The sequence below is a fragment of the Salmo salar genome, chromosome ssa17 (assembly GCF_905237065.1).
Source record: "Salmo salar chromosome ssa17, Ssal_v3.1, whole genome shotgun sequence".
NCBI lineage: Eukaryota > Metazoa > Chordata > Actinopteri > Salmoniformes > Salmonidae > Salmo > Salmo salar.
Window position 1 is genome coordinate 2,733,196 of NC_059458.1, and position 17,125 is coordinate 2,750,320.

The 17,125-nt window shown below is 46.6% G+C and overlaps 1 protein-coding gene across 1 annotated transcript in view; it reads right to left on the reverse strand.

Annotated features, from left to right (window-relative positions):
- LOC123728311 (SH3 and multiple ankyrin repeat domains protein 3-like) overlaps positions 1–17,125 on the reverse strand; it is a 406,162-nt gene that overhangs the window by 59,623 nt on the left and 329,414 nt on the right. Inside the window, 1 exon segment of the mRNA XM_045700351.1 lies at positions 14,043–14,156. Coding sequence (XP_045556307.1) covers positions 14,043–14,156 — 114 coding nt within the window.

Consider the following 17,125-nt stretch of genomic DNA (forward strand, 5'->3'; position numbering starts at 1 on the left):
CAAATGCAGCCCTAGCTAGTTATTAGATCTGTGTGTGTGATGCCTCCTCAATGCCCACAACTCTTTCTTCTGCCTGCTCTCTCTTCTTTTCTTTTCTCTCTCAACCATGACTCCCTTTTCTCTCCTGTTGCAGAGGTCCTGTGATTACCATTCCAGGAGAGTAGAGAAGGAGCTCGAGAGTGAGGTATAAACATAGAGGAAGGGGAGGAAGGAGAGACTCCCGGCTAAAAATAGAGCAGTCTGTATTTGACTGGTGATTCATAAGGCTGTGAGTCATTCAACTAGTCAGCACTGAGGAGGGACGGAGGGAGGAAGGGAGTAAGGGAGGGGATGGAGACAGGGATGGAGCGAGTGAGGGGACAAAGGGGGGAAAGAGATGAAAGAGAAGAAGGAGGGAGGAAAAGAGAGAAAGAAAATAAGCGCGCAGTGGAATGCCGATTTCATCTTAGCCTACTGTATGCTGCCCTTCAGCCTCTAGACTGACGGAGACATGGATCACACCAGAGAACACTCCTACTCCAGCTTCCCTCTCTTCATCTGACTACGTTTTCTCTCAGAGTCCGAGAGCATCTGGTAGTTGCAGTGGTGGCACTCATTTCTCCTAAGTGGAAATTTCTCCCTCCCTCACCTGTCAATCTCCTAATTTGAATTCCATGCTTTCACTGTCACTTGTCCACTCAAGCGATAGATGACAAACATTATTGTCATCTATCGCCCACCAGGTGCCCTTAGAGAGTTCCTCAATGAGCTTGACACCTTGATAAGCTAATTTTCTGATGATTGCTCACTGCTTTTCAACTGGGCGCCTTTGATACATTTCTTTACAACTCTTTCTTTCCCCTCCTTGCCTCTTTTGACCTCACCCTTTACCAGTCCCCTCCCACTCGCAAGGCAGGCAATACGCTTGACCTCGTTTTTACTAGAGGCTTTTTGCCTACTATTCTAATAGCAACCCCCCTCCAGGTCTCTGATCACTACTTTGTTTCCTTTTCTGTCTCCCTTTCCTCCAACCCTAACCACTCAGCCCCTAGCCAGATAGTCATGTGCCATCACAATCTTCCCTCTCACTCTTTCACTACTCTCTCCTCTTCTATCTTATAATCTCTCCCTTCTGCTAAATCATTCTCCCTCATTTCTCATGATTCTGCTTCTTCGGCCCTACACAGTAAAAAAGGGGTGTAAAAATTACAGTGTTGATTTATTATAACCCCGGATTAGTATTTTCAACATTATGAGGAGTCAATGAGCTCTAGTGTCGGAGTTAAATCGGAGTGTAAAATTATGCAGTAATTGCAGTGTAAATTCAACCTATATCAGTGGAATGAAAAAATGTTTATGTGTGAATTTTAACACCATTTTGAGTCAAATGAACTCTGAAAATGTGACACAACCTGTAGAGTTGTAATGTCTGCTTCCAACTCACACTCTCAAACACATAGATCCCCTGAACGCAGCTCACTCTCCAGCCCACTTTCCAGCTCACACTCTCAAACACATAGATCCCCTGAACGCAGCTCACTCTCCAGATCCCAATCACCTGGATTCTGATCACCTGTTCACACACCTGTATGTCATTATCACACACTATGTAGTTCAGTTCTTCACACCCCATCATTGTGAGGTATTGTTTGTTTTGTGACACACGTCTATTCGGAGCGCTGGTTTTCCCGTAATCTAATCCTCCTGTGTATGATTGTTTTTGCCTGCCTCACTAACGATGCCTTTTGCCTATTCCCTGCCTGTACTTTAGCCTATCGGATTTCCTATTTATCAAACTATTGCCTGATCTCCCGGACGACGTTACTAGCCTTCTCACTGCCTGTACTGTTGCCTTTTTGGACCCATGTGTATGACCTTTTGCCTGCCCCTGGACCCAGCTACCTGCCTCCTCCTGTGTATGACCTTCTGCCTGCCCCTGGACCCAGCTACCTGCCTCCTCCTGTGTATGACCTTCTGCCTGCCCCTGGACCCAGCTACCTGCCTCCTCCTGTGTATGACCTTCTGCCTGCCCCTGGACCCAGCTACCTGCCTCCTCCTGTGGTCCTTTCCAATAAACACCTGCTGCGCCCTGCGCTTGAAACCAGCTCTCTGTCTCCCCTTGTGTTCATTACAAGAGTAACTTTAACACTATGTAAACTGGGACCAAATGTTATATGAAACAGTGTTGAATTCAATTCTATAGGAGTTAAATTAACACTTATTTTTACTGTGTATTCTCCTCCCTTTCTGCATCCTATGATTTTTTTTATTTTATGTTTATTTAACTAGGCAAGTCAGTTAAGAACAAATGCTTATTTACAATGACAGCCTAGGAAAAGTGGGTTAACTGCCTTGTTCAGGGGCAGAATGACAGATTTTTACCTTGTCAGCTCGGGGATTTGATCTAGGAACCTTTCGGTTACTGGCCCAACGCTCTAACCACTAGGCTACCTGCCGCCCCGGCACTTGCACTGTCCCCTTTCCTCCCCGGCCGGCTCGGCCCTCCCTCCTGCTCCGTGGCTGTACGAGTTTACAGAACAGGGTTGCGGACAGTTGAGCGAAAACTGACAAACAAAACTCCCAGAGGACCTATCATCATTTAACTCTTTCCTCTCTACCTTCTCTTCCTCTGTATCCGTTGTTAAAGCCACTTTCTTTCATTTTAAATGTCAAGCTTCAAACTATTTTTCACCTTCTCCCTCCTTAATCCTCCACCCACTCCCCTCCCTGCAGACAACTTTGTCAACCACTTTGAAAAGAAGGTTGATGACATCCGCTCCTCATTCACTCAGCCTATTGAGTCCACTGGTCCCACTCATACAGAACTACCTTACTCCTTGACCTCTTTCTCACCTCTCTCTCCAGACAGAATCCTGTGACTGTGAGGTCCGGCCACTCGACAACCTGCCCGCTCAAACCCCATCCCCTCCTCCCTTCTCCAGACCATCTCTGGAGACCTTCTATCATTCCTCACTTCCCTCATCAACTCATCCTTGACCACTGGCTATGTCCCTGTTGACTTAAAAATGGCCAGAGTTGCTCACCTCCTCAAGAAACCAACACTCGACCCCCCCTCAAAAACGACAGTATCTCTTCTTAAATTTCCAAAACACTTGAGCGTGCTGTCTCTGACCAACTTTCTCGCTATCTCTCTCCAAATGATCTTCTTGACTCTAACCAGTCAGGCTTCAAGATGGGGCACTCAACCGAGACTGCTCTCCTCTGTGTCATGGAGGCTCTCGGCACTGCCAAAGCTGACTCTCTCTCCTCTGTTCTTATTCTCCTAAATCTGTCAGCTGCCTTGAACAACATAAACCATCAGATCCTCCTCTCCACCCTCTCAGGCTGGGCATCTCAAGCTCTGCACACTCTTGGATTGCATCCTACCTGTTAGGTCGCTCATACCAGGTGATGTGGAGAGGATCTGTGTCTGCACCACATAATCTCACTACTGGTGTCCCCCAGGGCTCGGTTCTAGGCCCTCGGTTCTAGGCCCTCTTCTCTCTATACACAAGTAAATTTACTTTGTTATATCCTCACATGGTATTTCCTGTCATTGCTATGCAGATGACACTCAATTACTTTTCTCTTTCCCCCCTTCTTTGCGTGCCTGGTAGATATCTCAGCTTGGATGTCAGCCCACCACCTCAAGCTCAACCTTGACAAGAAGGAGCTTCTCTTCCTCCCGGGGAAGCCATGTCCGCTCCAAGACCTCTCCATCACGGTTGACAACCCCACGGTGTCCCCCTCCCAGAGTGCAAAGAACCTTGGTGGGAGCCTGGACAACACCCTGTTGTTCTCTGCAAACATCAAAGCAGTGACTCGCTCCTGCAGGTTCAAGCTTTACAACATCCGTAGAGTACAACCCTACCTCACACAGGAAGCAGCGCAGGTCCTAATCTAGGCACTTGTCATCTACCATCTGGACTACTGCAACTCGTTGTTGGCTGGGCTCCCCACTTGTGCCATCAAACCCCTGCAACTTATCCAGAATGCTGCAGCGTGCCTGGTACTCAATCTCCCTAAGTTTTCCCCTGTTCTACGGACACTCCACTGGCATCCAGTCAAAGCTTGCATCCACTACACGAACATGGTACTTTCCTACGGAACAGGAAGAGGAACTGCCCCTCCCTACCTTCAGGCTATGCTCAAATCCTACACCCCAACCGAGTACTCTGTTCTGCCACCTCTGGTCTCTTGCAACCTCCCACCACTGGACCTCCCGCTAAGCCTCGTCAAAGTTATTTTCTGTCCTGGCACCCCAATGGTGGAACCAGCTTCCCCCTGAAGCTAGGACAGCAGAGTCCCTGCCCATCTTCTGAAAACATCTGAAACCTTACCTCTTCAAAGATTATCTTAAATAATCCCACAGCACCCTCCCCCCTCTATTTTGTGAGCTAACATTCGTACTTGACTTTTTCCCCCATACTAGCTCTGACTTTGCTGATAGCTACTTAAAAAATTAAATTGCGACTGAGATATGTGGTTGTCCCACCTAGCTGAATGAATGCACTAACTGTAAGTCACTCTGGATAAGAGCATACTCTAAATAACTCTAATGTAAATGTGAAATACATCACTCATTGTTGAGTTAATGAATTCAATCAATATCCTTTTCTTTCTCGCTCTCATTCTCTCCATCCGTCTCTTCCTCCTTCTCCCCTTCTCTTCATCCCCTGTCCTCTCCCCCCTTCCCTCTCTCCAATAATCTCTTTCTCCCTTTTTTATCTCTCTCCTACCTGCAGTAAATGATAAAATGTCATCCCCAGATTAATGTCCCCTTGGCGATGTGGTTGTGCGCAGGTGTGTCTTTGTGTGTGTGTGTGTGTGTGTTTGTGTGTGTGTCTGCGTGTGCATGTGTGTTTGTCTGCATGTGCATGTGTGTGTGTGTGTGAGAGAGAGAGGTGTCACAATAAATAACAACAGATTCACTGATGGCCTGACCCTGGCCTTAACTCTACCCCTATCCATCCCCCTATCTCTCTCCCTCTCTCTATCTATCGCTCTCTGACCCTGACTAAAACCTTATCACCAAATCAACACAGAGAGGTGGAAAGGGAGAGAATGGGGGGAGAGAGAAAAAGAGAGAGAAAGAGACAGAGAGGGAAAGAGAGACAAAGACAGTTGGATAGATTAAGGGGGATGAGACAGTGAGAGTCACGACACAGGGGGATGTATAGAGACCCTGCAGCACACAGTCAGTTACTCACAAACCCACACTCTGATTTCAATACAACTACACAACTACACACTCACGCATACACGAGTAAAACACATGGATAAAAAATGATGTGCACACACACACACACTTACAAACACAGACAAAATCACATGCACGCACACACACACACACGGAGCAGTGTTGTTTAGGTTAGTTAATTGTAGACCGGGCTGTCTTTCCTGCTTCACTGAGCTGAGCTGAGACATATTGCCATGACTGTCAGTGATGCCTCAATGCTTACCAGATAAACAAGTGTGTGTTTGTCTGAGTGTGTGCATGCTTGTGTCTACGTGTGTGAATGTGTGTGCCTGAGTTTGTGTGTGATTGTCTTTCTGTGTGTGTGTGTCCTCTAGTGTATCTATTATTTCATGACCGTTGAAGTATCCTAGGATACATAGAATTCCTTCAAAAACAACTGCATATCATTAACTGTTGAGCATTATCTATTTAGCTAGACTTATTTATTGCACCAAAATCATTTGCTGAGTTAATATTAAACAATCTAAAAAGATATATAACGTTTCTGTACTTCAATACCCAGTGGAAAGGAGTGAAGGACATGGAATGAGAAGGAGAAGTGGAGGGAGGGAGGGAAATGGAGAGAGAGGAGGGGGAAGAGACAAATAGAGGAGAGAGAGAGATAAGGGGAGGGAAACAGAGGGAAGAGGGGTAAGTGACAAATAGAGGAGAGAGAGAGATAAGGGAGGAGAGAAATACAAAGAGAGGAGGGGTAAGAAACAAATAGGGGAGAGAGGGAGATAAGGGAGGGAGAGGGGGAAACAGCAAGAGAGGAGAGGGAATAAGGAAAGACAGGAAGGAGAGTGGAGAAAAGAAAGAGTTGCCTCACATTAATTTCTTCTCCTCTGTCCTTTAGTGGATTCTCCCTTATTGTTCTCCTTCACTATCGCACTCCCTCCCGTGTTTAGAGAGACCCCTTTTCTCAGCCTCTCGCACTCTCACCCAGGCACTCTCTCCTCACCCCTCCTCACCTCCTAATCCCATAAAGCGGCAGGATTTGGGGGGCAAGACAACAGACATTCCTCAACACCTATTTTCACAAAACCCTCTCCAGACACACCCTCAAACACAAGTGAAAAATAAATTCACATTCAAGAAAACATTCTAAATGAATCTACAAAGATTGACCATATGACTGGATTGATACTGACCCCTGAAAATTCATTACATGACCAAAAGTATGTGGACATGTGCTCATCGAACTTCTCATTCCAAAATCATGGACATTAATATGGAGTTGGTCTCCCCTTTGCTGCTATAACAGCCTCCACTCTTCTGGGAAGGTTTTCCATTAGATGTTGGAACATGGCTGCGGGAACTCACTTCCATTCAACCACACCAGCATTAGTGAGGTCGGGCACTGATGCTGGGCAATTAGGCCTGGCTCATAGTCGGCGCTCCAATTCATCCTAAAGGTGTTCGATGGGAGTTGAGGTCAGGGCTCTGTGCAGGCCAGTCAAGTACCTCCACACCGATCTCGACAAACTATTTCTGTATGTACCTCGCTTTGTACACGGGGGCATTGGCATGCTGAAACAGGAAAGGCCTTCCCCAGACTGTTGCCACAAAGTTAGAAGCACAGAATCATCTAGAATGTCATTGTATGCTGTAGCGTTAAGATTTCACTTCACTGGAAATAAGGGGCCAAGCCCGAACCATGAAAAAACAGCCCCAGACCATTATTCCTCTTCCACCAAACTTTACAGTTGGCACTATGCATTGGGGCAGGCAGCTTTCTCCTGGAATCTGCCAAACCAAGATTCTTCTGTCGGACTGGCAGATAGTGGAGTGTGATTCATCACTACAGAGAACACGTTTCCACTGCTCCAAAGTTCAATGGCAGCGAGCTGATGCTTGGCATTGTGCATGGTGATTTTAGGCTTGTGTGCGGCTGCTCGGCCATGGAAACCGATTTCATGAAGATCCCTACGAACAGTTATTTTGCTGACGTTGCTTCCAGAGGCAGTTTGGAACTCAGTAGTGAGTGTTGCAACCGAAGATAGACGATTTTAATGCGCTACGTGCTTCAGCACTCGAAGATCCCGTTCTAAGCCATTGTTGCTCCTAGACATTTCCACTTCACAATAACAGCACTTACAGTTGACTGGGGCAGCTCTAGCAGGACAGAAATTTGACAAACTGACTTGTTGGAAAGGTGGCATCTTATGACACTACCACGTTGAAAGTCACTGAGCTCTTCAAAAGGCCATTCTACTGCCAATGTTTGATCAAATCAAATCAAATTTGATTGGTCACATACACATGGTTAGCAGATGTTAATGCGAGTGTAGCAAAATGCTTGTGCTTCTAGTTCCGACAGTGCAGTAATATCTAACAAGTAATCTAACAATTCCCCAACAACTACCTACAGTTGAAGTCGGAAGTTAACATACACCTCAGCCAAATACATTTAAACTCAGTTTTCACAATTCCTGACATTTAATCTAAGTGAAAATTCCCTGTCTTTGGTCAGTCAGGATCACCACTTTATTTTAAGAATGTGAAATGTCAGAATAAGAGTAGAGAGAATGATTTACTTCAGCTTTGATTTCTTTCATCACATTCCCAGTGGGTCAGAAGTTTACATACACTCAATTAGTATTTGGTAGCATTGTCTTTAAATTGTTTAACTTGGGTCAAACGTTTCGGGTAGCCTTCCACAAGCTTCCCCACAATAGGTTGGGTGAATTTTGGCCCATTCCTCCTGACAGAGCTGGTGTGACTGAGTCAGGTTTGTAGGCCTCCTTGCTCGCACACACTTTTTCAGTTCTGCCCACACATTTTCTATAGGATTGAGGTCAGGGCTTTGTGATGGCCACTCCAATACCTTGACTTTGTTGTCCTTAAGCCATTTTGCCAGCAACTTTGGAAGTATGCTTGGGGTCATTGTCCATTTGGAAGACCCATTTGCGACCAAGCTTTAACTTCCTGACTGATGTCTTGAGATGTTGCTTCAATATATCCACATAATTTTCCTGCCTCATGATGCCATCTATTTTGTGAAGTGCACCAGTCCCTCCTGCAGCAAAGCACCCCAACAACATGATGCTGCCACCCCATGCTTCACGGTTGGGATGGTGCTCTTCGGCTTGCAAGCAACCCCTTTTTTCTCCAAACATAACGATGGTCATTATGGCCAAACAGTTCTATTTTTGTTTCATCAGACCAGAGGACTTTGCTGTTGTTCTGGGATTGATTTGCACTTTTCACACCGGGAGCACGTTCATCTCTAGGAGACAGCACGCTTCTCCTTCCTATGTGGTATGACGGCTGCGTTGTCCCATGGTGCTTATGCTTGTGAACTATTGTTTGCACAGATGAATGTGGTGCCTTCAGGTGTTTGGAAATTGCTCCCAAGGATGAACCAGACTTTTGGAGGTCTAGGATGAATCAGACTTGTGATTTCTTTTGATTTTCCCATGATGTCAAGCAAAGAGGCACTGAGTTTGAAGGTAGGCATTGAAATACATCCACAGGTACACCTCCAATTGACTAAAATGAAGTCAATTAGCCCACCAGAAGCTTCTAAAGCCATGACATCATTTTCTGGAATTTTCCAAGCTGTTTAAAGGCACAGTCAACTTAGTGCATGCAAACCTTTGACCAACCTGAATTGTGATACAGTGAATTATAAGTGAAATAATCTGTCTGTTAACAATTATTGGAAAAATTACTTGTGTCATGCACAAAGTAGATGTCCTAACTGACTTGACAAACTATAGTTTGTTAACGAGACATTTGTGGAGTGGTTGAAAACGAGTTTTAATGACTCCAACCTAAGTGTATGTAAACTTCCAACTTCAGCTGTAATACATACAAATCTAAAGGGCTGAATGAGAATATGTGCATGTAAATACATGGATGAGCGATGGGCAAGCGGCATAGGCAAGGTGCAATAGATAGTATAATATACAGTACATACTGTAAATATGACATGAGTAATGTAAGATATGTAAACATTATCAAAGTGGCATTATTTATAGTGGCATTGTTTAATGTGACTAGTGATCCATTTATAAAAGTGGCCAGTGATTGGGTCTCAATGTATGCAGCAGCCTCCCTGAGTTAGTGATTGCTGTTTAGCAGTCTGATAGCCTTGAGATAGAAGCTGTTTTTCAGTCTCTTGGTCCCAGCTTTGATGCACCTGTACTGACCCTACTTTCTGGATGGTAGCGGTGTGAACAGGCAGTGGCTCAGGTGGTTGTTGTCCTTGATGTTCTTTTGGCCTTCCTGTGACATCGGATGCTGTAGGTGTCATGGAGGGCAGGTAGTTTGCCCAGACTGCACCACCCACTGGAGAGCCTTGTGGTTGAGGGTAGTGCAGTTGCCGTACCAGGCTGTGATACAGTCCGACAGAATGCTCCCGATTGTGCATCTGTAAAAAGTTTGTCAGGGTTTTGGCTGACAAGCCACATTTCTTTAGCCTCTCGAGGTTGAAGAGGCGCTACTGGCGCCTTCTTCGCCACACTGTCTGTGTGGGTGGACCATTTCAGTTTGTCTGTGATGTGTACGCCGATGAACTTAAAACTTTCCACCTTCTCCACTGCTGTCCCTTCGATGTGGATAAGGGGTGCTCCCTCTGCTGTTTCTTGAAGTCCACGATCATCTCCTTTATTTTGTTGATGTTGAGTGAGAGGTTATTTTCCTCACACCACACTCCCAGGGCCCTCACCTCCTTCCTGGAGGCTGTCTCGTTGTTGTTGGTAATCAAGCACACTACTGTAGTGTCGTCTGCAAACTTGATGATTGAGTTAGAAGCGTGTATGGCCAGGCAGTCGTAGGTGAACAGGGAGTACAGGAGGGGCTGAGCACGCATCCTTGTGGGGTCCCAATGTTGGGGTCAGTGAAGTGGAGATGTTGTTTCCTACCCACACCACCTTTGGGGCGGCCCGTCAGAAAGTCCAGGACCCAATTGTATAGGGCGGGGTTGAGACCCAGGACCTCCAGCTTGATGATGAGCTTGGAGGGAACTACGGTGTTGAGCGCTGAGCTGTAGTCAATAAATAGCATTCTTACATAGGTATTCCTCTTTTCCAGATGGGATCGGGCAGTGTGCAGTGTGATGGCGATTGCATCGTCTGTGGACCTGTTGGGGCGGTATGGAAATTGAAGTGGGTTTAGGGTGATTGATAAGGTGGAGGTGATATGATCCTTGACTAGTCTCTAAAAGCACTTCATGATGACAAAAGTGAGTGCTATGGGGCGGTAGTCAGTTAGTTCAGTTATCTTTGCCTTCTTGGGTACAGGAACAATGGTGGCCATCTTGAAGCATGTGGTGACAGCAGACTGGGATAAGGAGCATTTGAATATGTCTGTAAACACACCAGCCTACTGGTCTGCGCATGTTCTGAGAACGCGGCTAGGGATACCATCTGGGCCGGCAGCCTTGCGAGGTTTCACACGTTTAAATGTTTTACTCAAGTCGGCCACGGAGAAGGAGAGGGGGGGCGCAGTCCTTGTTAGAGGGCTGTGACGGTGGCACTGTATTATCCTCAAAGCGGGCAAAGAAGGTGATTAGTTTGTCTGGAAGTGTGACGTCAGTGTCCGTGACATGGCTGGTTTTCTTTTGTAGTCCATGATTTCCTATAGACCCTGCCACATACGTCTCATGTCTGAGCCGTTGAAATGCGACTCCACTTGTCCCTGTTCCGTAATTTCGCTTGTTTGATTGCCTTGCAGAGGGAATAACTACACTGTTTATATTCAGCCATATTCCCAGACCCCTTTCCATGGTTAAATGTGGGGTTTGTGCTTTCAGTTTTGGGCGAATGCCGCCATCCATCCACAGTTTCTGGTTACGGTAGGTTTTAATAGTCACAGTGGGTACAACATCTCCAATGCACTCCTTATAAACTCACTCACCGAGTCTTGAAGCGTGGATTCCGATTGGTCAGACCAGCTTTGAATGGTTTTAGTCACTGTTACATCCTGTTGTAGTTTCTGCCTATAAGACGGTAGGAGCAAGATGGCGTTGTATTGGATTTGCCAAGGGAGGGCGGGGAGGGGCTTTTGTATGCATTGCAGAAGTTAGAGTAGCAGTGATCGTGTGTACATCCCCCCTCCCCCGAGTACTGCAATCAATATTCTAAAATAATTTAGGTAGCCTTGTTCTCAATTTTGCTTTGTGAAAATCCCCAGCTACAATAAAATGCAGCCCTCAGGATATATGGTTTCCAGTTTACATAGAGTCCAGTGAAGTTCCCTTGAGGGCCATTGTGGTGTCTGCTTGAGGGGGAATGTACACAACTGTGATGATAACTGACGAGAATTCTCTTGGGAGATAATATGGCCGGCATTTGATTGTAAGGAATTCTAGGTCGGGTGAGCATAAGGACTTGAGTTCCTGTATGTTGTTATGATAACACCATGAGTCATTAATCATGAAGCATACACCTCTGCCCTTCCTCTTCCCAGAGAGGTGTTTATCTCGTCAGCTTAATGCATGGAGAAGACTGGTGGCTGAACCGATTCCAACAACATATCCAGAGAGAGCCATGTTTCCCGTGAAACAATGAATGTTACAATCTCTGATCTCTCTCTGGAAGGCAACCCTTGCTCGAATTTCATCTACCTTGTTGTCACGAGACTGGATATTGGCGAAGTAGTATACTCTGGAGTGTTGGGCGATGTGCACGTCTCACGGAACCTGACCAGTTGGCTGCTCCGTCTGCCCCTTCTGCGTTGCCGTTGTTTTGGGTCAGCTTCTGGGATTAGATCCATTGTCCTGGGTGGTGGTTCAAACAGAGGATCCGCTTTGGGAAAGTCGGATTCTGGTCGCAATGTTGGTAAGTTGATGTCGCTCTTAAATCCAGTAGTTCTTCCCGGCTGTATGTAATAAGACTTAAGATTTCCTGGGGTAACAATGTAAGAAATAATACAGAAAAAAAGAAAATACTGCATAGTTTCCTAAGGACTGAAAGTGAGGTGACCATCTCTGTCGGCGTCATTGTGCCAAAAATGATGGAGATTGCATGGCTGTGTGCTCGACTTATACATCTGTCAGTATCGAATCCACAAATTTTAAAGGGGTGTCCACATACTTTTGTAGATACAGTTTATTCAGAAAGTTTTCAGATTAAATAGAAATATCACATTTACACAAGTATTCAGACCCTTTACCCGTTATACTTTGTTGAAGCACCTTTGGCAGCGATTACAGCCTCAAGTATTTTTGGGTATGACGCTACAAGCTTGGCACACCTGTAATGTGGGGAGTTTTTCCCATCCTTCTCTGCAGATTCTCTCAAGCTCTGTCAGGTTGGATGGGGAGCGTTGCTGCACAGCTATTTTCAGGTCTCCAGAGATGTTCGATGGGGTTCAAGTCTGGGCTTTGCACTCATGCGTGCATTTGTTGCGTGTGTGTGTGTGTTTGTGTCCGCAGTCAGCGAGGTTATAAACATTATAGAGGTCAGCATACATAATATTGTACATACAGGGCTGAGTCAGCACTGTGGACAGCACCTATTGTTCCACCAGCCTGTTCAGCACTGTGGACAGCACCTATTGTTCCACCAGCCTGTTCAGCACTGTGGACAGCACCTATTGTTCCACCACCCTGTTCAGCACCGTGGACAGCACCTATTGTGCCACCAGCCTGTTCAGCACCATGGACAGCACCTATTGTACCACCAGCCTGTTCAGCACCATGGACAGCACCCATAGTTCCACCAGCCTGTTCAGCACCATGGACAGCACCTATAGTTCCACCAGCCTGCTTCAGCACCGTGGACAGCACCTATTGTGCCACCAGCCTGTTCAGCACCATGGACAGCACCTACAGTTCTACCAGCCTGTTCAGCACCATGGACAGCATCTATAGTTCCACTAGCCTGTTCAGCACCATGGACAGCACCTAGTTCTACCAGCCTGTTCAGCACCGTGGACAGCACCCATAGTTCTACCAGCATGTTCAGCACTGTGGATAGCATCTATAGTTCCACCAGCCTGTTCAGCGCCGTGGACAGCACCTATTGTTCCACCAGCCTGTTCAGCACTGTGGACAGCACCTATTGTTCCACCAGCCTGTTCAGCACCGTGGACAGCACCTATAGTTCCACCAGCCTGTTCAGCACCATGGACAGCACCCACAGTTCCACCAGCCTGTTCAGCACCATGGACAGCACCATAGTTCCACCAGCCTGTTCGGCACCGTGGACAGCACCTATTGTGCCACCAGCCTGTTCAGCACCGTGGACAGCACCTATTGTGCCACCAGCCTGTTCAGCACCATGGACAGCACCTATAGTTCTACCAGCATGTTCAGCACTGTGGACAGCATCTATAGTTCCACCAGCCTGTTCAGCACCGTGGACAGCACCATAGTTCCACCAGCCTGTTCAGCACTGTGGACAGCATCTATAGTTCCACCAGCCTGTTCAGCACCGTGGACAGCACCTATAGTTCCACCAGCCTGTTCAGCACCGTGGACAGCACCTATTGTTCCACCAGCCTGTTCAGCACCGTGGACAGCACCTATTGTTCCACCAGCCTGTTCAGCACCGTGACGGCACCTATAGTTCCACCAGCCTGTTCAGCACCGTGGACAGCACCTATTGTTCCACCAGCCTGTTCAGCACCGTGGACAGCACCTATTGTTCCACCAGCCTGTTCAGCACCGTGGACAGCACCTATAGTTCCACCAGCCTGTTCAGCACTGTGGACAGCAGGAAATAGTTCCACCAGCCTGTTCAGCACCGTGGACAGCACCCATAGTTCCACTACCATGGACAGGGCTAGGTAACCCAAGTAAGTTCACACAGTGAATAGTGAGAGTGTATGTTGTGTATGCCCGTGTGTGTGTTCGTAAATGTTCTCCAGTCCTTACCTAGCCGAGGGTCATACTGTCTCATCTGAACCTCTTCCACACAGTCGGGCGGGAACCAGCCTGTTCTCCCCTTGACTGTGCCCCTCCCAGAAACCTCCTTCTCCATACTCAACACTGACACAGGGGGAGAGAGAGAGACAGAGAGAGAGAGAGAGATACGGAGAGAGACAGACAGACAGACAGACAGACAGACAGACAGACAGACAGACAGACAGACAGACAGACAGACAGACAGACAGACAGACAGACAGACAGACAGACAGAGAAAGAGAAAGAGAGAGCAAAAATAGTTAAATACAGCATATGTACAGTACATTGCAGGTTAACAGATGAGTCTCCACTGTGGCTGAAAGGGAAGTTGATGTCACAGAATGTTGAGTGGAGTCAATATTCACACAGTTCTTGTATCCTTTGTGGATAAAGTGGAGACAATTTAATGTTTTTATTTAAATATTAACCTTATTTAACCAGGAAGTCCCATTGATGTCAGAAGGCCTCCTTACCAAGAGATACCTGACATTTTATTTCCTCAAAATAACAGACACATACCCAACACTGGCAATCACGAAGTAGCTAGCCATCAGATATTGCATTAGAAGGGGATGTGTGTGCTCTTAGTCAAGGCTAAGAACTTGTGTGTGTGCGAGTGTTCATGTGAGCCCTGCTGTGGTAATTAGAGATGAATGTATGGTTGATATTGATCTTCGCTGCAGGACTGAGACAAGCGCTCATTTCCACTAAGCTCATCCATTACCCCACACACACACACACACACACACACACACACACACACACACACACACACACACACACACACACACACACACACACACACACACACACACACACACACACACACACATTACCCCTAGCACACAGGCTAACAAGAAGGCTAAATAGCTGAACACACATATATTCGCACATACACACACACACACACACACACACACACACACACACACACACACACACACACACACACACACACACACACACACACACACACACACACACACAAGAAAACACACAAACACACACACACACCAGAGAACACCAGCTGGAACTCTGGCTGTGCTCCACTGAGCCTCATCCTTCCATGGTTGCTAGGTTACGACAAAGTCAGGTTGCAGCATGTGGCTGGTCTGGAGAATGTTAGAATGATGGAATGTTAACATGTTGGATTATTGGGATGTCAAATGATTTTTTGTGAATAGGAGGAACCCACTCTGTGAGCGACAGTTGACTTCTTACATCACAGGACAGGGGACGTCACAATAATTTGGCAACTGCACTAGCACTTCACTAGCCTCCTAGTTCACATCTGCTACATTACCAATAGAAAATCAGCAAGGAACCAGACGCCCAGTCCCAGAACTCTGAGCACAGGCAGGGATCACTATGATCGGGAAAAGCAGTTGCATCGACCCTTTCTGGTGGAGGAAACATGCTCTGATCCCTCTCTCTGATCATAGCTTAAACCTGCATCATTGTGAATCTCCTGCGTATACACCCTCTCTACCTCTATCGCTAACTTGGCACAGAACCAGTACACAGCAGTAAGCCATCAGCTTGCCTTCACTCCATTCAGAAACGTGTCAACAGTGAAACGTGGTAGACCTTCAGGGAGCTGATCCCCCCCCTCTAATTCCCCTTCTCCAGCTGAATACACCCCGTGCTAGCTGTAATCAAGGACCAGGAAACCAGCCTGCCAATTAGCAGACAGCCACTCTAAGCTCCTCAAAACCCCACAGCATCGCGTCACCACTTAATCCTCTCCCTGATATCAACTCATATCCCACATCAACATTCATACTTCAAATTAAATGTTTCATCTGAGTCACTCCATACTAACACCTCAAATCACATGAACATTGTATTCTATTCATGACAACTATAGTCGACTCTGCTTATTTCTGATGAATGTCAACTATTGTAAGAATGTATGTAAGAAAAGTGAAACTTTGAATAAAAGTGTGGAGGAATGTTAAGTATCCTTTGGAGTCATGTTTTCTATTCCAACACTGTCACGCCCTGATTGGTTCTGCTCCCCATAACTCAGTCACAAGACATGAGTCAACGATTTAACTGTCATGGATCCCTCCGGAACTTTCATTACGCACACCCGGCCCCTATTCCCAGTGATTAGTAATTGTATAAGTGTGTCCTTGGTTTACCATTGTGCTGTCGATTATTGTTACAATGTCCGTTGGTTCGTGTGAGTACCTGTTCTATTCTGCCTTGGCTTTCATGCCCTTGTGGATTGTGCAGATTACGGGTCTCGTCCCGTGTGTTAATCATTGTGCTCTTGTGTTATTTATTCGAGGTACTCCTCTTTTGTTTGGGTTTCAACCCTGTGTTTTGTATAGTGTTTGTTTGGTCTTCGTCCCGTGCCTTTACACGGCACGCCGTAATTTGGGTGTAATAAAAAAACGATTACGCATTCCTGCGCCTGTCTCCTGAATCATTTATACCAACGTGACATTAACAGTGTGCTTCACGCGACAGGCTCACCAATCAAACTGGAAAAGATTTCACATGAACATGAACACCATGCAACGACCCCTGACAGTGCCGCAACCACAACCCGGCTGACCAAAGATGACCATGATCGATCACTCTGGAGAGAGTGAAAGAGAAGAGAGAGAGGGGGGGGGGGTACAGCAGATGAAGTACACTTTATAAAAACCTCAAAAACCCTGGTCCCTTGAGACACACACACAGAAAAAAACTAACCGATACAGACACGTTCACACAGAACAAGGCCTGTTTTAAGAGTGTCACCCTTGTACTGCCACTCTCTTGTAGGCGTGTGCCAAGGCCTGGTTGGCATGCCACATGACTACTGTCCGCAGGGAAACAGACGTTGGCACTCAGTGGCCCTGAAACAGAGCTGTGTGTGTTTAGTGACTAAGTGGCACCAGAGTTTCTTTCACTACCCAGGATGCACTGGGAGAAAGGCCAGAGAGAGGGGAAAGAGGGAGAAACATAGAGGGAAGAAAGTAGAGAGAGGGAGAAGATATTAAGGAATTATAGAGAGTTCAAGAGGAAGGAAGGAGGAAACATGGGGGAGAAATAACAGTGAG